Genomic DNA, 22,837 nt, shown 5'->3' with positions numbered 1-22,837 from the left:
GGGTAGAGACATAAAAACAAGACACCACCCTAAAACTAAAAAGCAACTTTCTTCTCCCACCCTTCATCCCAAGCAAGAGAATGGCCAAGTCAGGACTTCCAAAGGGAAATGTAGAGACCACGGAACCTGGCTCCTCTTCTGATAGGTGGAGTCGAAGAGAGGGAAAGCAACTAGCCTAAGATCACACAGCAAGCTTGTGGAGTCAGAATCCTGCCTGACTTCCTTCCCAAAAGACTGGACAGCTCGCAGACCAAATTCTATGCTTTTGGGGACACCTCCCCCTCAGACAGACACAATATCTGAGCAAAGTGAACACTGCTGCAGAACCTTTTCCTTGGGTGGGTGTTAAGAAGCCAAAGGAGTCAGAAGAGACTGCTATTCTCATGACTTGGCCTGCTTTGGTGATAATGACCCCAGTTCTGGGAAAAAAGGTAGTAAATCTATCATACAGGCATGGCACCTGCTATGTGTCAAGAGCTCTCTGCATTCGATCCCCGCAACAACTCATTTCACAGATGGAGAAGCTGAGACTCAGGGAGGCTAAATTGCTTTCCCAATGGTGATGGAGCCAAGATTGGGACTCAGGTCTGACACCAAAGCCTTGACCCTCTACACCAGCTCTTCAGTGTGCCTCTCCCAGGTCTCCAGGGACTTTGCCCCAACAGACCCCACCTACCACCCAACAGGCCACCTCAGGTGCCTCCTATGCTTCCTGACCACTCTCCCTGGGATGCTGCTGACCCACCCTCTCCATTTCACATCCTACCAATTGGAGCCTGTTCTACTCCCAACTCCTGCAGGAGGCCTTCGCAAAACAGGCCCAGTCCAGGCTTTCCTCACTATCTCCTTCTGTGATCACTGTTTTCAGTTCAGTTCCCCCAGCAGGATGCCATTTCACAGAGTTACCCCAGACCAGCCCTCATCTTTCCAACAAAGGAAGGTAAAGAATTAACGCCACGTGTGCCAACACTGACCCATAGGCAATAGCTCCCTGCAGCTCTGAGACCACATCTACATTCAACAGGATAATGCCACAATTGATTAGTAATGCCTGCCATGAGCAGGGGAGCGGTGTGTCAATAGGGGCCATACTGCGCACCTCTGAGCTCCACTGAGATTTCCTAAAGGGCACAGCTGCCTTTGCCCTTTCCTGCCATCCCCCTGTGGGCCAACCACTGCTTATTAAGTAACTCCATTGTACCAAAAAAAAAAAAAAAAGCAAGCCCATTGCCATCAAGTCCATCCTGACACATAGCAACTCTATAGGACAGAGTAGAACTGTCCCATAGGGTTTTCAAGGCTGTCATCTTTGCAGAAGTAGACTGCCGCATCTTTCTCCCACACAGCAGCTGCACCACCAGGGCTCCTATCCTTTGCATCAGTTCCTGCAGTTGCACATGGGTTTGGATTTGGGTCTGTCTCACTCCAGAGGCCAAGCTCTTTAGCCGTTCACTCCATGCCTCTCTAGGTCTGGGTGTCAGTCCTGGCCCTGCCACTGATGCGCCTGTGACTTTGAACGAGCCCTCTTTCCTCTCCAGAAGCCTTGGTTTCCCCATCTATAAAATGAGGGTGCTGGCCTCTTGGATCTCCAAGGTCTCTCCCAGCTTTGCCGTGAAGGACTTACATTGTGCTGGCTCCCAAGGGCAGGTTTAGACAAAGGGATGTTTAATCAGATGTTAATACTGGTAAGAGACAAAGGTAGGCAAGGATAAACGGGAGCAGCTGATTAGGAATATTGTTCTCAACCAGGCCTTCCCAAGAGAGCTTCAATGAGCTTGGAGGAAAAAAACCACAGGAAGAAGCAAAGCAGCTGCCTCCCTTCTCTCCACCCCACACCTTTTAAGATAAACCCCAAACAGGTCAGAGCAGAAATGATGCAATTCCCACCTCCACCCCTACAACATTATACTTGGGGAAACTGAGGTCCAGAGATGACAAGTGACTGGTTCATGGTCATTCAGCAAGGCAGGGCAAACCTGGGACGAGGACCCCAGGCATTCTGCTTCCAGACCACTACTGCCCTTTTGTAGCAGCTGAAATCTGGGGATTATTAGCTCCTTTGGATTTTAGAATCTTAATAAAAAGACCCGGAAGGATAAAGGCCACAACTATACCTTGGCCTGGTTTTATTTGGTTGTGTTATCTTTTTAACTGACCCTCAGAGCAACCCTATAGGGCAAAGCAGAAATATCCCATGGAGTTTCCAAGGAGCGCCTGGTGGATTTGAACTGCCAAACTTTTGCTTAGCAGCCGTAGCTCTTAACCACTACACTACCAAAACCACGCCCATTGCACTGTCGAGTTGATTCTGACTCATAGCGACCCTGTAAGACAGAAAAGAACTGCCCCACAGAGTTTCCAAGGAGCACCTGGTGGATTTGAACCGCTGACCTTTAGGTTAGTAGCTGTAGCACTTAACCACTACACCACTAGGGTTTCCACTACACCACCAGGCTTTCCAAATTGACCCTAAGCAAAGCAATTCGAACACCTACCAAAACAGGGGAACCCCAACCCCACTGCCAATATTTAAAAATTCAGTGCCCAGTTCAGGGGCTCTAACTGCTGAAATCTTGCTCCCTCCCTCTCAGAGCCCCCAAAGGTCACAGAACTGCTTTCTCACAAACTGGCAGAGCCACAGTGACCTGACATCCTCTTGTACGGATGGGGAAACTGAGTCCCAGACAGGAAGGTGATGTGGTCGAGATGATACAGTAAGCAACTGAGGGCTCAGACAGCATAATGACTGACAAAGGGCATCACAGAGCTCTGAGCACTAAGAGAAGACAGAGGCAGCTGTGTGGGGACCAACGACTCCCCCTCTCCCCGTGAGACCCACCCAGAGGGGTATACAGGGCTGGGTGGCCTAGGAGACCAGCCAAGGTGGTGCCACTCCACGCTGTGGCAGGAACCCAGACAGAGCCCTCAGCGATTCCCGTCCCTGAGACGGGCCTCCAGATCCTGGCCAGCTCTCGGGGCCTGTGCGGCCCACAGCGCCCACCGCTGGCAAGACTCCCGCCTCGTCCGGCCAGCCTCCTCAATGTAGCCTTAATGACCACGAAATCAGCCCTGCACGGTCCGCCTCCAAACCTCACCGGCCCGCCTGGGACACAAGACAGCCTGACCTCTAGGCCTGGCCTGTGGCCTCCGCTCTCCTCAGAGCGTCTCCGGGATGCTCTAGGGCTCCTCCCAGCAACATCTAGGCCCACCACTTGGGAAGTCAGTGGCAAGGGGCTCGTTACCTCCACTTTACAGTTTACAGGGAAACTGACAACTAGTGGGTCACCCATGTAGCATGGGAGTAACGACATCGGAATGGACGGGGGTTCCAGGGGCCTCTGGGGTTGCTGAGAGTTGGCGTGCCCCCAAGTCAAGTGAGCAGACTCACCTCGGGACTTCATTCCGATGAAGCGGTTCTCCACGATGTCAATCCGGCCCACGCCATGCTTACCTCTGTGGGAGAAAATGGTCACTTGGACCAGGTGCCACCACAGGCTTGGTGTCCAATACCACCCACCCTGGCTGAAGGGCTGCTTCAGGGTGCAGCACCATGACGGAGCCTGGCTGTGTCCCCAGAGCCATATGCAAGGGGCAGGCTCTATTTCAGGACCCAAGACTCAGAGCACATCAGAATCAGGTCACCTGGTGCAACCTCCCATTGGACAGGTGGGGAAACTGAGGCCCAGAGACGGATTGTCTGGGTGGCACAGTGAGTTTAATTTGCTCCTTCCATGACCTCTGTCTGGTAATTATGTAATGCCATTACATCTGTCTGGTGCCCGTGCTAACTCTGTGCATCTTTCCTTCTATCAGGGTCTCTCAGATCCAGCCGTGGGCCTAGAAGCCCCAGCTTATCCATCCCTAGTGGCAGTAGACTTCCTAGGATTGATGCCTTCCAAGGCTAAGGGGTTTAAACAAGGGCCACTCAGGTCTCTCCTGTCATACTAGTTGTCTTGGTCCGGAAGACCCTCTAGGGCTGTGGTCAAGGCTGCCTTAAGGACACAGGCAGAGGGGACTCCCTTGTCCTCCCTGGACCCTAAGCCCCAGGCAGTGACCATCTCTGTGGTTTCCCAGGAGGGTGGGGAGGGCTGCGGACACTTACGCAACTTCATTCAGGTACATGAAGAGCTCCAAGGATGTACGGTGGGTGGTACCATCCTTGACGTTGGTCACCTGCACGGGGACCCCTGGGGCGGAGGAGAGGGCAGTGGGCCTCTGGGCCGAAGCCCGGCGGAGGAGCTCCATGCCTGCCACCCCGCCCTTTCCCCTCCACCCTCAACGCCTTGAATGGATGTGACAGATATGGACTCCAAATGACTCCTTGAAAAGCCCTGTGCAGGTTGAGGCCTGCTGGGGGGAGAGAAGGGGCGAGAAAGCCCCCCAGAATGAAAGGGAAAATGCAATAAAAACGCTCTCCCCCACCCTTCCCATTCTCTTTGCCCCTTTTGCATTTAGGGGCTGTGAAATTGGAACCAGGCCCTGAACTAATTGAATTTCACGCTCCACCATTGTCTTACGCCGGGAGCACCTTCTGTCCCACCAGCTTCGGGGGCCGCCTGGCCGAGGTGCGGCTGGGCGCGCGCGCACACACACACACACACTCTCACACTTACACAGCCCCCACCACGTCTGTCAGGCAGACCCCAGCGTCCCAGACCCTGCACCCCAGACCCGCTCATCACCATCTGATTGATGGGGCGAAATGGTGCCCGCCCCAGCAGGCAAGGTGTTGGGGGCGTCCATGAATCCTGAGACATGGGGTCTGGGGTGGCAGGAGGGAGGTAGCCACTGCTTGGGGAGGGAAGGGTTGTATAGAGGGGGATGGGGGGGCTGTGGGTGGGTTCAGGGTTGACTTTCAATAGCAAGGGGCACTTTCTCTAGCGGTGTGAAATGAGCAATAAATGTATTAGGGGGCTAACAAGAGAGCTGTAACAGTGACAAAGAAAAGCTGTTCAAAGTTGGCGGCTAATCCCCCACCCATCTGCCCGACTCATTACCATGTAGCTAGCGATCGGGTGCCAATCACGGCTCAATAGCGCCTTTCGAGTCTTTATTAGCCAGGCGCCGCTTGGAGGGGCTTCCCTCAAGGCGCTGTCAGCCTCGCCATTCTTAACCCCCATTTCCAGGGGTTTTATAACTTGGTTGTAAATTGCTATTAAATGTAAGTCTGCCCAATAATGAACCTTAAGCCCCTCTCACCACCCCCCTGCCTCTCCCCTCTTCTTTTCTCTCCCTCCCCATTCCTATTATCGGCCTTCGCTGGGGCCTTGGATGGGGCCTGCCGGGGACGGGGGGGGGGGACATTGTTGGTGCTGCTGCTGGAAAAAGCCTCTTAGCCTTTAAAATAGTTAATAATTAGATTAAAACTTCAAATAAATTAACTAGAGGATGAATGGAGAGTAGTCAGGGGAGGGCTCCTCCCGTCTATTTTTTTTTCCAGACTGTCCCCAAGTCATTAAAATGGATCACGTTTCGTCTCTGGTTCAGCCCAAGGGCTGCCTGTTACTCGAGGAAGGGCTGCCAGAAACCTGGGCTCTGAGGCCCTCCACCGCCTCTGGCTTGGCTTCTACCCCCACAGCTCTCCTGGGGCCTGGGGGCACCTGCTGGGAAAGGCAAGGTGTCACCTAGGTTTGTCCCATCCATCTTCTCAGAGGTGATGTCCAAGGGGGCCCACAGCTGCCAGCAAGGCCTGGGTCAGAAGGTGTGGGCATCAGATGGACTTAGAGTTGCAGCTGCCTTTAGGGACCTCAGACCAAGGTCCCTTTGGCCCCTGAGTGGTGAGAAATTCCAGGCTTTGATCAGATGGAGGGGAGAGATGAAGATGCCCACTGGCTTGGCCAGGCTCTTGGGAAAGCCCTGGGAGAGGCAGATTATTAAAGTACAAACAGCCTCTATTTCCTAAGCCCCACTGTTGCTATGATGCTAAACATCTGTCTAGACTAAGACAGACTTGGAGGAAAGGCCTGATGACCTACTTCCGAAAACTGGCCATGAAAACCCTATGGATCACAATGATCTGATCCACAACCCATTGAGGGGATGGTGCAGGACTGGCCAGCATTTCATTTCATTGTACATGGGGTCCCCATGAGTCGGGGCTGACTTGGAAGCTAACAACAACACTGTGGAACAGCACGCTTGGCACCTACAAGCAAGCCCATTTTATAGACAAGTAGGCCCAGAAGAGGGAAGTTCATTGTCAAGGCCACCCTGGTAGGAGGGAGTGTGCTCTGAACTCCATCTCTGAGGTGCCTTGGCATCTCTGGGCACCACTCATTCTCTGCCCCTACTCCAGCTTGAGAAGCTGCTTTTCAGGTGGATGGGTCAGTCTCCTTGCCTGGGCTTGGGATGACCTCTTACATCCTCTCAGCTCCTCCAGCTCCTGCCAAGCCTCTCAGGCCGAGATCCAGCACCACCTCCTCCAGGAAGCCTCCCTGATCTCTCTCTGCAGCCTTCTGAGAAGGTCCCCCCTCGGACCCTGAGCCCTCACGCTGAGCCTGGGCCTGCTCCTTTTGTTACGAGGCATACCTTCCTTTCCCTTCCTTCCTCCAGGGCAAAAGATGCTATCTCAGGCTGTCCCTCATGCCTGGCTCTTACCCGGCACTTAGACCAGTAAATACTTCTTGTGGATGGCAGTGAAGATGAGATGGAGACTGGGATGCCCACCCCTGCCAAGGGGAGCAGCAGTAGACACAGCTTTGAAACCGGGGTTGGGGTTGAGGCAGCAAGCAGCTAATTTGGGACTAGCTCAGGCTCTAGTAGAGGGGTCACTGGGGCCAGCTCTTGATGGCTCATCACTTGCTGAGCACCTCCTTGGTACCAGGGCCCTGAGCTGGGTGCTTTCCATGCAGCCCTCGTTCTACAACTGTGAAAATGAAAGGCAGTGGGCACTCTCTTATTCCCAGTTTACAAATGAGAAGACTGAGGCCCAGGAAGGTTGAGTAACTTCCCCAATGCCCCACAGCTGGAAAGTGGCTGCTCAGGGACTGGGACGCACTCACTCTGGACCTCGTGTCCGTGAACCAGTGTGATGAGCAGTTGAGGGCCCCTCTGCTTTTCTCCTAAGTCTAGATGTTTCCATGGACCACAAAGTCCAGGGAAGGGGGCAGCTGGGATCCCCTGGACACCCTGCCTGAACTCTGGGTTTCAGGAGTGTAGGGTGGATGCAGAGGGCTTGTGCCTGGTCTCCCAGGCAGAGATGGGAAAGGGGCTAGGATCTCAGCTGTCGATGTCTTTAAATCCTGAAGGACAGGCACGTACCTTTCTTGAAGTGGATCTCAAGGATGTCAGGGCTGTCAGGGGCTTTGGCTGGGTCCTGGGTCTTTGTGTAGAGGCCTGGAGGCGCTTGATTCTGACAAAAGACAGAAAGAGGGTTGGAGAATGGAGTGCCAGGGCCAAGCATCCCAGGCCAGACTCTGCCCCGCTTCTGGCAGGCGTTGACCCCACTCTCCCCATTCCAGAACCAGGGGGTTGCTGGCATGTCCCCACCAGCTGGGAGGTCCAGGAGGCCCCCCTAGCCCCCATTTCTGAGCCAGCCCTGCTTGCCAGGGGCCTGGGAAACAAAGGGCTCAAGAAATCAGACAATTTTTCCCCTCAACTTGATCTCATCTTTTTCTTCGACGCCCCCACAGCTGGAGGTAGAATAGCAGGAGAGGAACAAGTCAGGCAGGGAAAAGTGTGACTTTGGAGGAGCAAGGCAGCGTTCCGCCGGCTTCCTGGGAGCTGGCCGGCACGTTCTCGCTGGCGCTGGGAATTGGGGTTTATTCTGCACTGACCGCAAAGCTAATGACTACGCGTGACCCCAGCAGGTGCTCTGGCGAGCAGAGCCGTCCTCAGGGTCCCCAAGGTTAATACTCACAGGGAGAAAGAAGAGCAAAGCAAAAATCCATTTGAAAACACATCAACCTTTATGTATATTTTTTGTTGGGTGCGTTGGAAAATCGGTTTCGTCTGGAAGCAGCGGCAGAGGCACATTTGCTGCCTGGGATTCTAAAATTCCCTCCCACCTCCAGAGGCTCCCACAGGCTGTGGTTTGGACACTTGCCACTGTGGGGACAAGGGCCCCTTAGACCTTACTGCTCCTGTGGGCACCCACCGCCTGGCTGTTCTTGTCCACCTGCTGACACTCTGGGCACTGCAGTCCGTCACACCTTCGGTTTAAGTCCTTGCAAACATTCACATGTCACTTTCTATCTGCAGTCACCCTGTTTGGTAGAACAATCTACCGCCGTTACCCCACCTACAGATGAAGAGATTGTGGCTGAGGGGAAGCGACTATAGCTGCAACTGTGAGTTCTGTGCGGGCATGAACCACAGACATTTGTTCCCCACTGAGTCCCTGGCACCCAACACAGGGCAGGGAACCCACAAGGCCCTCGACAGACTTGGGTTGAATTTTAGCCTCCACCCTGCCCAGTGATGGCACCCCCTCCCTGCCCTGTGATGGAACCTCCTCCCTGCTGTCCCCAAAGTGCTGTGTGACTCAAGACCAGCATCCCTTCGTCTGTTTCCATCTATGAGGTGGGTAACAAGCACCCTAAGCTGACCTCAAAGACCCAAGAAGATAGAAGGGCCCTTAAAGGACCCCCCAGCCTGATGCTCCATTGAACAGATGTGAAAGCAAAGCCAGAGTAGCAGCTTTTCCAAACCACACTGCACGCCACCACCAGTGTGGAAGCCAGCCTCGGGGTGTCTGGACTTGCAGCCTGGTGGTCTTTCCACCACACCATGTTCTTCTCTTAGCTGCTTTAAGTGACCGGGAGCTAAGAAGCAGTGTGAGGGGTATAGCCGGAGAGTTCAGTATCATTAGCCATGGGTGGGGCGTCAGGTTCTCCAACCTCCTCTGGGCTCTGCCAACCACTTGGGCACACACAGGCCTGAGGGCCCGTTCTTAGTCACAGGCCACATGATCAAGGTTTGGGACTACTGCTGGACCCCTGGGTGGCTGACAAGGCTCCACAGACCCTTCCCTGCCTGCCTGGGACTCCCATTAGTCCGCCAGCCCAGGCTTAACTCAAACAAAGGTCGCCAGTGGACCCCTCACTGGGATAGTCTGAAGACCCCACCCTTCCCACCTCCACCTGCTCCATGCCTGCCCATCTGTCTATTTTCAATTTTGTGCTTGTCACTTTCTCCTGCCACATTTCTTAATTGAGCCCAAAACAAAAGTCAGAGGATGAGAAGGTTTGCATTTGGAAGGAGGTGGGAAGACTCCGGAAGATCCAAGTCCCCAGACTCTGCAGTGGAAGTTGGAAGCAAATGGCGAGGGGCTTGCAACACCCTGGCAGGCACCTGACAGCACGATTAAATAAAATAACTAAATAGAAATAAACTGACATTTGCTTTGCATTCCGGGGTGGCTTGGGCGCCTGCCTTCTTTTTACTCTCGCTCCTAAAAGCCCAGTTCAAATGACAAATAGTTTGTTGCTGAGTACCAATGCCATCTATTTATCCATCCCAGCGGGAGGGCTCACTTCCAATGCCATCTTTGGTTGGGGGCGGTGGGGGGGAGGGAAGAGAGTGAAGAAAAAGAGAGAGAGTTGGGGGATGAGGTGAGAGGGCGAAAGAAAGCATGAAACAGGGCCCGAGAAGAAGAAATTGGAAGCAAATGGCCCATGAACTAAACCATGATGTAGAGGCATGATCGATGCTGCAAATGGTTTATTCATCCATCAGATATGGAGGGGCCGGCGACTGAATGAACTCTTTCACTGTGGGCCGTATGAAGTTAAAGCAAGTAAATTTCTATCTTTCTTCGCATTAGCTGCCTCATTGCCCTTCAATCAGCCCTCATGGAGGCAGAAAATGGCCCAGCCATCTGCCTTCAAGCCCTCCCTTCGGCAGGTCTCCGGGCTTTTTTTTTGGAGAGGGGGAGGGGGCCCTGTTTCCCTTATGATCTGTCTCCCTGCTCCTCCCGAGGAGGCCAGGGCTGCTCAGGCGGGTGCTTCTCCCCTGTGGAGCAAGCAGGCATTCTGGGCCCCTGGATGCTACCTCCTCATTCCTGGATGCTACAGCCGGCCACTGGAGAACGTGGGCTCCAGAGGGGCAAGGGTGGGTCTGGGGTTGGGGCTCCCATGGCTAGGCCAGCTAGAGGCCAGTGCAGGCCCCCAGCCCAACAGCAGGGCAAGCTGGGAGGCCAGGGCCAGAGTGGCTGGACGTGGGGTGCTGCTCAGCAGGAAAGAGTTTCCCCCTCTACCCACACCCAGCACAGCCTCTCCCTAAGGAAATGAGAGCAGTCCTTTGAGGGGACCCTAGCCTCTTCCTCCCAAAAGAATTTCAGCTGGCCTGAGGAGGGTAGGATCCCAGGCTCCATGATGGAGGCCTTGCTCTGTGCCAGGGACAAAATGAGTGCTTTAGAGGAACATTCATTTCATCCTCAGCTGCCCAGGAGGGAGGTACTGTGGTTTTCCCATTTTATGCTTGGAGAAGTGGATGATCAGAGAGGTTGGGTAGCTTGCCCAAGTTTGCACAGCAGTAAGAAGCAGAGCTGAGATTCAGACCCAGGTTTCCTGTCTCTGGGACCCGAGTATTAACCACTATCCCCCTTGCCTTCCTAGTCTCAAATCTAGTTTGGGTGGCAGGGTCCTTAATGAAGTCAAACTCTCTAGCACTTACTTATCTACTCACCCTCCTAGGACAAGACGCCCAAGAGAGGAAAGGATCTGTCAGTGGCCACACAGGTCTCTTGAAGCCACAGCCCCCTAAGCACTGCTTGAGGGATGATGTTGGGCCTCGCCTCAGCTTTGCCCACCCAGTCCTGAAGCACTCTGTTTTCAGGGTGCCTCTTCTCAGGTGAGGAGAGGGGCCACAGCTGCTGGGAGAGGGGTGGTGTGTGGCTTCCTAGCATGTTTGGGGACAGCAGGATGCCCAGCCATGAAGTCAAGTCACTCTGTGCCGATCAACCCCCTCCACCCCCTGGGTGCTGACTGACTGGCTAATTAGGGGTGGCTGGCCTGAGCATCGTGGGGTCAGCAGAGCATGAACTGGAAAAACTTGTGGCCAGCAGGCAGCAGCCCCGTGGGGCCCATCAGCTCCCGGGGGCAAGGGTGCGGGACTCTCCTGAGTGACACATTTGGGCAGAGCGAGTGAGCAGGCAGGGAGGTGGGGGCGAGCTAGCTCCTCTGGGGCTGTGGGCAGTGGGGGAACCACAGTGGCAGGAACACCACTCCATGACAGGGCGACCCAGGCACCACCCCACTTCCTCACTGAGCAACTGGTGCGCTGGGCGAGTCACTTCTTTGGACCCCCATTTTGTCACCCTAAAATAAGGATGCTCACACAACCGGGAAAACACTCTCCCCGCCCTCACCCAAACCAGCCAGTATCCTCCCCTCCTTTCCACCTAGCCTCTTGGTGTTCCAGGCCCAGCTGTCTGAGCCCCCTCCCCAGCACACTTCTTCCCTAACATCAGACAAGCAGCCCCCCAGCCCCCAAACCAGCAGTCAGGGATGTGGGGCTGAGCCAGGGAACCGAATCACATTCCCTCAGGGACAAAGAGATTTCTCTCTTCCCATGATAGATTTCCCCCTGCTTCCCCCACCCCACCTCCCACGGTGGGCAGGGGGAGATACAAAGAGAAACCCCTGGGGAGAGAAACCCTAAACTTCAAACAGGGCTTGGCTGGGCCAGCCTGGGAGGCTGGGATGAAGGGCTCAAGGCAGGCTGCCGCGGGCGTGGGGCAGAGGCCCAGACAAATGGGTCCTGAGGCTCTAATCTGTGCCACCACTCACCCCCCCCATTATAATCGCAGCAGTGGGCTGAGAGCTGGTGGGCACAGGCTGGGCGCCTCCCACAAGTGTCTCATCTGCCTAATTGCTTCTTTATTGTCTGACAATGACACTCTCCCTCTACGCTGCCCTGAAATATTTCCTTCCCTATTCATCGCAACGGCAATTAGAAAAAGAACAGGAGGGAGGGGGTCTTAAAACACAGCATTGAGAGGGCAGGCGAAGGGGGGCCGGGTAGGGAGGGATGGGGAACACAAGCAGGGCTCAGCCCCAGCCGCACGCACCCCTCTCCCCGTGAAATTTCAAATCAGGCTACAAGTGCATCAGTCAGCATCAGAAGGGCTACCGCTAAAGACTGCCAGTGTGGAGGAAATGGGGGATTACCTTGGGGTTCTCCAGGATTCCAGCTTCATAGCTGTGGGGGATAGAGGGGAGAGAAAAATAGGGAGTCAGAAGGAGAGGGACACAGCTGTGCCTCCCTACACCCCTAACTGTGATGCCCTTTTCTCTCTGCCACAGAGACCAGTGCCAATCCTGCTTGGAACATTCTGGGCCCACCCTGGCTGGCTGTGGGGGTTGCGGGTTGCAATTAAAGATTAAGGCATTTCCCTCAGCCTTCTGGGGCACAGCACAAGGGCTCCACCCCTGGCGAGGGTCTCTGTTCTCAGGCACCCATAAGGCCGTGAGACTTTCACACATGCTGTTCCTTTTGCCTTGAAGGCTCTTCCCTACAACCTGGCCTGTCCCCCTTCAACCTTGAAGTTTTAGCTCAAATGCCACATCTTCAGGGAAGCCCTTCCTGACACCCCCTGCCCTCTACAAGGCCAGGTGCCCATTATCTTCCTCCTAGCACACAGCATCACCCTCAACGGCACTCAGGGGAACTGCAAGGATAGCAACGACTGAATTGGGTGAGTGGTGGTCCCATGTCTGTCTTCCTCATGATTCCACAAGGGCAGGGACCTGGTGTGTCAGGGTCACAACCACATCCCGGTGCCAGCACAGCACTCAGGCAGGTGCTCACCAAGGTTGGCTCTGCTGAGCAAGCAGAGGATGGACAGGTGGGTGGAGCATCTTACCTGATGTGCATGAGGTTCTCGTCCATGCTCCACGGGTTCTTGGGGGTGACTGGGATGGGGATTCCATGTTGCTGCAGGTAAGAATTAACACAGGGCAGGCCTGAGGCAGCTTGAAGTAGACATGATGGTCAGGTTCAGCTGCTTTTTTTTCTTTCCCCCAACGTTGAAGAGAGCCCCAAACTTTGGTCCCATTCAGGCAAGACCCTGGACCACCTCCTGGTCTCCTCCCACTTGGCAACCTGGTGAGGGAGTGAGGTCTTCATCGCTGGATGTAGCCACCCAGAAACTGCAAGACCATGTGTCTGAGGTGTTCTGGGGTGGATGGCTGACCTCAAAGTTTCCTTCCAGAAGATTCTATGAGTCTACACTTCCCAGCTCCAGCTCACTGATCCCCACCACAACCCTGTGAGCAGGGGCTGGAAATGGATCAAACTCCCACCAGTGGAGCCAGGATGGGACCCAAGGTACCTGCCACCAGAGCCCACAGGGGTGCGTAAGGTGCGTAAGGTTTCCCCAGTGACAGAATGAATGACTGTGAGAGCTTCTAGCTCACAGCACTTGCTTAAAAAAAAAACTTGCTTACTGGTCTAGTATAACAGCCACACATACCACTCTTCAGACCCTATAAAGGAAACAGCCCAGAAGGATTCCCCATCTTCCTCATACTTGGTTCTGATCGTTTTGCCTCCCAGATGACCCAATCCACTGTTAAAGGAGAAAACTCATTCTCCTCTCCTCACCCTTAGCCCCTGGGCTCCAAAGGCTGTTGGCAACCACTCAGAAGGTCCATCTTACTCAGCTTTTGGGGGAATGATGAAGCTGGTTGCCACCCTCACTAACACCTCACACGTGACTATTTCCTCCAGGACTGGAGTCCCCTTAGAGAACTCACTGGGCTTTCCTCCCTATGCTCAAAGGGACAAAAACCAGTTGCTGTCGAGTTGATTTCGACTCATAGCGACCTCATATGTGCAGAGTAGAGCTGTGCTCCGCAGGGTTTTCATGGCTGTAACCTTTCAGAGGCAGATCTCCAGGCCTTCCTTCTGAGGTATATCTCTGGGTGGATTTGAACTGCCAACCTTTTGGTTAATAGTCGGGCACTTAACCATTTGTACCACCCAGGGACTCCTTAATGGGACAACAAGTAGTTAATTGGCCCAGCTGGGGACCTTTAAACCAAATCCCCTCTCGGTCGGTCTCAGGACCAGGCCAGCCCCAACCCCAACAGTCTCCACTGGCCTCAGCCCTGCTACCCCTCTCCTGATGAGGCTCTCATTTTCCTCCACTCTTAGATTCTAGAGGCCTCCTTCAGGAGGTGCTGTGTTTCCTTGATTGCCACTTAACAATTTCAAAATAAATTAGGCTAAAACTCTTTACATTTTTTTTTTTAAGCTTTAGCAGGAGACTCTCTTTAAAAAAAAAAAAAAGCCCACAATTATCCAGAATGTGCACACTCTTCATTTAAACTACACAGGAAATGAGAACACAATACTTAGAGGTTGCTCCATGTTAGGGGTAAGGAGTTGTCCAGAGTAAAACCCACACCCTTGCCCCCTGCTGTCTGTGAGCAGTTTGCTAGGGGTGCGGAAGAGGGTGCTGTGCAAGGTGGCGCCAATGTCACCCACAGAATCTTCTATCCTCCCAGTTTGCTCAGCAGCTGGGTGACTGAGAACAACAGTCGCCAGGATTCCCTGGGGCTTTTGGGTGTGTGTGTGTGTGAAAATATCCTTGCCTTGTCTCTTTTTCAAAGGGCGTCCACCAAGAAGCAAGAAAAGGAGAAAGGGAGGGAAGGAAAGAAGTAGATAACAGGACAGGCAGCCCCTCCTCAGCAGGGCAACACACAACTGCCAACAATAGTGACAATCCTGAGACCAAAGAGATTTTTGTTTCCAAAACCCCTCTCTGCTCTGAGCTCCTCCCTACAAACCCTCATTGTAACTGAGGACAGAAAATAAAACCATCTCTGGGATGGTATGTAAACACAAGACCACAAGACCCCACCTGCTCATCAGCTCCCACTTTGTACTGTCGTTTTTTTGTTTTGGTTTTTAATTAACTGTGACGATAATGATAAGGATGGACTGCTTCTGAGTGTTTTTCCCTTGTACGATGGGTTTGGGGGAAGATGGAAAGTAAAGCAAATTATGTTTTTTATGAGTTCCAAGTAGCACCTCTTAGTCTTGGTTACTTAAGGCTGTGAAAGCAGAGATTTTTAAAGGCCCATTGATTTTTCTCTCAGCTGGCTCAGATCTGGCTGTCTCTGAATTTGGACAAAGCCTCACCGCTGCACAGTTATGCTGGTCATCTGCCGGGTGCAGAAACGCAGACTTTTAGAATGTACTTCACATTCCCCAGAGCTCAGAGAGAGACAGAGACAAAGGTTGAAAGAACCAAACTCCTTGTCAAACTTTCCTATTCAAAAGGCTATTCGGAACAGAAGCTGAGCTAAGTGCCTTTCTCCCAACCTGGGACAGATGAAGCCAACGCTCCTAAATTTAACCTTGCAGGGAAGATCAGGAGCTGCTTTTTTTGTGTGTATGTATGTGAGGTTGGGGGGACTTAACAGTGATGAAGATCAACATATTAGTCAACCCTGTCCCCTGGTGGCACAGTGGTTAAAGCAATCGACTGCTAACCAAAAGGCTGGTGGTTCGAAATCACCAGAGGCTCCGTGGGAGAAGGACATGGCAGTCTGCTTCCGTAGAGATTTACAGCCTCGGAAACCCTATGGGGTCACTATGAGTCAGAATCGACTCGTAGCAATGGGTTTGGCTTTTTTGGTCTCTCTCTTTAACCACAACTCAGGGCATGAGCATGTAGATGGGGCAGGGTTTCCAACTCACTATTCTTAAAGATGAAACATGCTTCATATTCTATATCATCAAGGAGACAAGGGGAAAAAAAAAAAAAACCTCGCCAACCTCAGCTCTCTTAATAGCTCTGCTATTTGACAATTTGTTTGGCAACATATGGGCTTGCTCTTGTAAACTCCCCTCTTAATAATAAAACAACAGATGGTAGAGAAGATCTTTCCTCCCGGCTCTCCAGGTCTTAATGGGATGCTGGCGGCAGAGGCAGGGCTGTGTCCCCGCCGTGTCTCCTACCACGAGGCACCTTGGCTGTGGCAAGAGCTCACAGCCAGCCCTGGTGACTGCTATTTAAAAACCTGAGCAATTTTCTGGTGTGTGCACTGAGTTGCTTTTTCCCCGTCTGATTGATTGAGGCTGTTTGTCAAGAGCTGCCATCAAGTCGCTAAAAAGAAAGGTACCCTGGAGAGCGGCTAAGGATCCTGATGCAAAACTTCTAATATATTTTATTGCAACTTGTACTTCAAAAGGGCTGCTGCGACAAAAGCCTTTGTCTTCCACTGCCCCTCAGAGTGCCTACCTGTTCCTGGGAAAGTGCTGGGGACAATTAGCCACCAGGTAACTGAGGTTCTATGCAGAGAACTTCCTCTCACTCACAGCCCCCGGCCGTCCTCCCACTGACACATACTGCAGAGGTGGCAAGTAGGGCTCCAGCCCCTGTTTCCTCAGGAACGGGAGGGAGGGAGAGTGAGCCCAACACCCTCTGGCTCAACAGGCTGGGGACTTCCCTTGGAGATGCCCAGCCTGGGCAAAGGACCAGGCAGATGACCACACCTCTGGGGGACTCCCCCAGGGGACAACAGGTGCCATGGGGGTTGTCAGGACAGAGGTTCAATCTGCCATTACGTGGGGATCCATCCTGGGTCTCGTACCACGGCCATACAGCCCCCGAGCAGGGAGGAGCACAGGGAGGGCAGTAGGCCAGGGCGGGGCGATGGTGTAGATGCCACCATACCTTTGCATACTCCATCAAATCATTGCGGCCCTTGAATCGGTTGTAGAACTCCGGCATCCTCCAGGGAGCAATAACCTGGGCACAGAGCAAGAAGTCAGGACTGAGAGGCCCAGCTGCTGGCTTCTCTGGGCCTTTGGCTGCAAAGCAGGCCTCTGAGAAGGGGCTCAAAGCTCCATTGGCTACTGGGGATCTCCTGCTGCATCCTCAGAGACGATGCAGCCCGGCGGGGGGGCGGTGGGATGGGGGTCCCATTAGACAGGGGAGGGCCACATCCTGCCATGTTGGGGGATGGCTATAGAGAGCCATCCCCCAGCTCCCCAGCAGAATGGCACTTGGTGTCCTCAAGTGGGTCTCTGCCCTCTGCACCTCAGTCTTCCCAACTGGGATGTGAGGGTTTGAACTGGATGGGCCTCAAGGTCTTTCCCAGCACCCTCTGCCAAAGGGCCAGGACTCCACCACTGCTGGCAACTACGGAAGGTTCCAGGGAGCTGCCATCTCCTGGCCCAGCTCTGCTCCCAGACAGTGGGGCCCAGAGACCACATATGCCCCCCTCACTTCTCTTCTTGCTCCCTTCCTTCCTGAACCCTATAGCTGCTCTGGGTAGCAGAGGGAAGGGAGATGGGGCAGGGAGAGTCCAAGCCCTGAGGGAGACCAGCCTCATTCCACGTGGGCCTCACCAGCCTGAGGGGGTCAGGGACAGGTCCCTGAGAAGGACAGCTCCCCTTGTCCCTGAAGCTCACCAAGCCCCTTCCTCTGCCAGCAACAACTTCAGATGGGGAGGGGGTGTCATCTAGATGGAACAGCTGGTTAGATTTCTGGGCTGTGGGACTGACCAGGGCAGTGGCTGGGGTGGGGTGGTACAGGAGGGCCTGTTACTATCCTCCACCCTCCCTACCCCAAGAATGGGCAGCCCCTGGACCAGGCTCCACACTGGGAAGTGTCACCAGCCCCATCCCAGCCTCTGAGCTTGGCCTCCGTCAGACAAAGGCCCAGAAATCAGACACCCTGGCCCCCCAAGCTGCTGTGGGAACTGGGGGGAAGGGCCCTTGATGCCCGCCCGCAGCAAGTCAACAAGCAGCTACTGTCCAGGGCTTCTTAGCTGCCTGGCGTTTGGGGTCAAAATAGCTCATTAGAGCTCATTACTGCTCACCTCCAGGCCACTCCCCTCCCCCAACAGCTGCTGGCTGGTTAAAGGGGCAGAGAAAGATGGTTCATTTAAAAGAAAAAAATTAAACCCCTTAGAGCCCCTTGGGGTGCTTAGGAAGGGGCAAATCTTCCTTAGCTTTCACCCAAAGTGGCCTGCTGTGCTTTAGAGGAGCTCACACTTTAGGCCTGCACTTTTAACATGGCAGCCGCGAGCCAGTGTGGCCACTGAGCCCGTGAAATGCAGTGAGTTCTGACTGAGATGAGCTCTAAATGTCAACTACACACCGGATTCCAAAGACTTACTGCAAACACAAGCATGTAAAACATTTCATCAATAATTGTTTTATATTGATTACACGTGCAGTGATATTTTGGATATATTGGGTTAAATAAAATACATTATTAAAATTAATGTTGCCTGTTTCTTTTTCATATGTACATTTTTTGATGTATATATAAAATACATTATATAACATTAAATATATATATGTTTAATGTTGAATTATACACAGGGCTTACAGTTGTGGTATGTGCTGTTTCTATTGCTCAGTGCTGCTCTGGACCAGGAGCCCCTGCCTTGTTGGCTGTACTCCTGGAGCCTGGCCCTAGGTACCCAGTGAATAATGGGTGGATGGATGGATGGGTGGATGGATGAATGGGTGGATGGGTAGATGGATGGACACATGGATGGGTGGGTGGGTGGGTGAATGGATAAATGGGTGGATAGAGAGATGGATGGGTGGATGGATAGATGAATGAATGTATGGCCGGATGGATGGGTGCATGGGTAGGTGGGTGGGTGGATGGATGGACAGATGGATGGGTGGTTGGGTGGGTGAATGGATGAATGGGTGGATGGACAGATGAATATATGTATGGCTGGCTGGCTGGGCTGATGGACACAGGCCCAGGCCCAAGGACAGGCTGGTAGGAGCAGAGGGGAGTAGCTGCCAGCTGGACAGTCTGGACATGGACTCTCACTCCTGGAGGGCATGCTAACCTAACCACGTCCAGGAACTTTTTATGGTCTGTACCCAGGTGGCCAGATCCGGGAAAGTCAAGCACACTGCTGAAGGGCAGCTATGTTCTCCTACTGTTCAGTGCCCGGGGCTACCCAGACACCTGGACAGCCACCTCTGGGAAGAGGGAAGGGCCAGGGGGAAGATGCCGCTCCCTGCAGCTGGTGTGAGTGAAGGCAGCTTCCCTGGAAACGATCCTCCCAGCTGCTGTCGAATCTAGTCTGATGGGTATTGCCCACCATGGGAGAAGATTCAGGTGCACACTGTCCCTGTCCTGTGGAATCTCCTAGAACCTGACATCCCCCTCCCCTGAGGTCTCAGCCCCCAGCATCCACCCCCTAAGGGGAAAAGCAACATCTTACCTTAATCTGGGGGGCCAGTGAGTAGCAGGTGAGCTCAAACCGGACCTGATCGTTCCCCTGAAACACAGAAGAGAGGACTGTCAGGAACCACAGAATAGGAGAGAGCTGGGGGTGGGCGTGGGTTGTGCATACAAGTGGCCACAAATAGCATACTGAGGGCTGCCCAAGGTAGGCCCCTAGATGCTTCACCTGTGTCTCTCATTCAACCTCACACCCTTCTGAGGTGGGTTCTATTATTAGTCTGTTTTACAGACGAGGCTATGGGGTTTTGTTGGAGAGGCTGAGTAACCAGGTCCTATTCCACAGGTGCAGTCAGGACTTGAAGGACTTGGACCCAGGACTTTCTCTGTACAGAGCTAAGCCGTGTGTGCAGGACTGCATGCCTATGTGCCCAGTGTGTGTGCCAAGCTGCGTGTATCTTGGTTGTGAATGCTGTGTGTGAGTGTGCAAGTATGGACCTGTGTCAAGTTGTATAGGTGGGCTTGTGTGGACATACGAGGGGGTGTAGGGGTGTGCATGTCTGGAAACATGTTGGGGTGGAGGAGTGTACATGTGTAAACACCTGGCAGAGTGTAGTGTGTGCACATCTAGGTGTGTGCATGTCTGAGAAGGTGTTGGGGTGGAGGAGTGTACACATGTAAACACAGGGCAGAATATAGCGTATGCAGGTGTAGGTGTGTGCATGTCTGGGAACATATTGAGGTATAAGATATGCATGAGATTTCAAGTATGTGCACATGTTCAGGAGGTGCATGTGAGAGCGTGCAGGGGATGTGCACACACCCATTTTTCCCCTGAGGGGCTGGATGTCTGGGCATCTCCGAGACTCCAAGTGTAAGCCTCCAGGTATAAGCCTCCAAGTGTAAGCCTCCAGGTATAAGCCTCCAAGTGTAAGACAGGGCCCAGCTCTGCCCCTTCCCCAAGCAGCCCACACCCCTCAGGACCCATCTGCAGGACCTGACCACACCACTACTCCAGCCTAGAGGATAAGCTCATTTCAGGGCATGAGCTCCATGATGCTTTAACCCCCACCCCCTACATCCATAAAACAGGGATTCCTGTTGCTTCTCTGAGCCTCAGTTTCCCTATGTATACAACGGCTGCTTGAGGGGAGTAGGTGAAACCAGGTGACCGCTGAGGCCCTTTACTTCACAGCTCCTCTCTTCACAGACAGGGAAACTGAGGCCCAGAAAGGGAAAGGGACTGGTCCAAAGGCACACAGCCAGGCAGAACCAGGACACGAGCCCATGTGTCCTGGCCACCTCTACCACTCACGGAGGTTGCCCTGCCTCTCTGCACCTGGGTTCTCAACTGTAAAATGGAAACTAGTCTGTATACCCCACTAAGATGTGAACATTATCTAAGACATAGCCAGTAACACACTGGCCACAATGACAATGAGAAAGAGGAAATGGAAGGCGAGGAGGGCCAAGGAGTGCCAGTAGCACCAGTTCCAGCCAGCCCTGCTCAGTCCCTGGAGTGAAAATGGCGGCTAGCGTCCTGCCTGGTCCCCATCTTCTCAGTGCCTGGAGGGAGACTTAAGCGCTATGGAAATAACAGAGGGACCTTTCGCCTACTGCGAAAACTGCATGGGCGCAGCCAGGCAGTGGCGGGAATAACATGTTATTTTCCAGAGGCTTGTCAGGAGGCGCGGCAATGCAGGTTTCAGCCCCTCTCTGTGGAGCCAGGAGCTGTGGGGCTAGACTGCTCCTCCCCGGCAGCTCCTGGGCAGCGAGCTGCTCCAGACCAGCCACTCCCACTCACCCCCATCCAGTCTTTTCAGTGAGCACCTACCATGCACTGTCACATGGAAGAGTAACCTGGGGCCAGGAGGATTTTTAACCCTGTTTTACAGATGAGGTGAGGTCGCTTTCTCAGGGTCACACACAGCCATCAGACAACAGGACTATCCCAAGAGCCCACACTCATGTAAGTGGTCTGAGCCCTGTATATAACCAACTCATTGAATCCTTACAGCAGCCTCATAAGGGTGGCTTTATTATCATCCCCATCTTAGGGATGGGGAAACTGAGGCATGGGGCAATAACACTTGCCCAAGGACCCATGGCCAGCAGTTCCTGCTGCGATGGCTGCTATAATAAAAGGCAGGCTCCTTTTAGATTTGTAAAGCTCATGATCAAATGTTGCATATCCTGGCTATTTCCCCCCTAAAGTATCCTTTCCCACCCCCTCCCCCAACGGCTTCATGTTTCCCCAACACAAAAGCGCCTTGTGCCTCCTTAGGCCCCGCCATGGACACCCATCTGTTCGGGAGTCAGAGACCCTCACAGAAGCCAAACAAACAGCCCTCTTTGGTTCAAACTCTGCCCCAGACAGGAGCCAAGAGCCCTATCTAGTCCTTCCTCTCCCTACCGCAGCACACCAAGCATCAGGGGAAGCCCCTGTGGCAACTTGGGTGGAGTGGGGTGATGTGTAGCATCTCACACACATGTGTCCACATGTTGACACATGTACAGATGTGTGTAAGTGCAGTGCAGCACTCACTGGGATGGAGGGGCTAGAGGGGGTCTCCCATCTGCTCCTGGGACAGCCATGCAGATGGTGCCATTTACAAAACTGCTACTGCACACCCCGCCAGAACCTCAGGCTCATATTTCTGGGCCCTTCTTCCAAATCTGGGGGGCGGGGAGCAGAGGCCCTGGAAGAGCCACCCCAGTTTCTGCGCATCTTTCTGTGTGGGGAGGGTTCAGGTCACAGTGCAGTGAGTAGTGCTCTCTGCTCCAAGTGCTGCCTGGACTTGGGGCGCCTGGGAGGGAGGTGACTTTGCCTCCAAACCTTTGCACAGGCTGTTTCTGCAGCCTGGAATGCCTCTTCTGACTCAGCTCCACTGGCAAACTCTTGCTCTTCCTGACTGTCTTGGCATCACCCTCCCTGACCACCTGCTGGGTGAGGCCCCTTAATCTCCAAGGGCCTCCAGCAAGCCTGTCCTGTAAGGGCCAGTGCCCAGGGGAGAGCCAGTGCCCTATCAATGAATAGGTGAATGAAGCCAATATCTATGTGGCTGGCACAATGACCTGTAGTCCATGGTTCCCTCCACCACCTGGTTCAGGGGCCAGAATCTGAGGGCTGGCACCCTCCCAGAAGCTGGGATGAGTCTCCTCTGCAGCTCTGGGGGAGTCGCCCAACTGCTTACACTCAGCAATGGGGAGCACTCATACTATCTCTGTGACCTCCTTGCAGAAAGTTATGCAGGGTCTGCTGGGGACTTCTCCAGGGACTGTAAAGAAGGGAAAACCAAGGCACTAGCATATGCCTTGCCCATCAAAGCTGAGAAAATAAATGGCAGGACCAGAGTAGAACTCAACTCCCAACCTTCCCACCACAGGTCTCAGAGACCCCCCAACTGATGCTTCCAAGTCTGGAAGTCCCCCTTGTGGCCCCTGAATGTGAACTGCAGGGATGCCCCAAGCTCCAAGCAGCCACAGAATGTCTCGCAGAGGGTGTTCCTCCCAGAACCAAAGACCTGCAGGCCCAGAGCATGGAAGAGAGGACCCTGGGGGGTGGCCATCACTGCAGCCTTCTACTTGCCCTCCAGCGGCTTCCTCTGGGGAAGGCAGCCCCAGCAGGCCTCAAATCTGAGCCTCTGGTGACCTCTGGTGGCCACATGGAGGAACAGCATACACAACTGTTGATGGCCACTTCCTGCTGCACGTGGGTGGAGT

The 22,837-nt window shown here is 53.6% G+C and overlaps 1 protein-coding gene across 3 annotated transcripts in view; it reads right to left on the bottom strand.

The window, feature by feature from the left end:
• ASS1 (argininosuccinate synthase 1) overlaps window positions 1–22,837 on the bottom strand; it is a 54,977-nt gene that overhangs the window by 18,183 nt on the left and 13,957 nt on the right. For all 3 annotated transcript variants that reach the window (XM_049896997.1, XM_049896998.1, XM_049896999.1), the window contains 7 exons: window positions 19,155–19,211; window positions 16,628–16,702; window positions 12,806–12,876; window positions 12,111–12,141; window positions 7,261–7,351; window positions 4,103–4,187; window positions 3,389–3,453 (listed from right to left, as the gene is read on the bottom strand). In XM_049896997.1, coding sequence (XP_049752954.1) covers window positions 3,389–3,453; window positions 4,103–4,187; window positions 7,261–7,351; window positions 12,111–12,141; window positions 12,806–12,876; window positions 16,628–16,702; window positions 19,155–19,211 — 475 coding nt within the window. The remainder of the gene's footprint in view (window positions 1–3,388; window positions 3,454–4,102; window positions 4,188–7,260; window positions 7,352–12,110; window positions 12,142–12,805; window positions 12,877–16,627; window positions 16,703–19,154; window positions 19,212–22,837) is intronic.

The sequence above is a fragment of the Elephas maximus genome, chromosome 9 (assembly GCF_024166365.1).
Source record: "Elephas maximus indicus isolate mEleMax1 chromosome 9, mEleMax1 primary haplotype, whole genome shotgun sequence".
NCBI classification, from domain to species: domain Eukaryota; kingdom Metazoa; phylum Chordata; class Mammalia; order Proboscidea; family Elephantidae; genus Elephas; species Elephas maximus.
The sequence above is the reverse complement of the archived record's forward strand: the minus strand, read 5'-3'. Positions and strand labels throughout refer to the sequence as shown.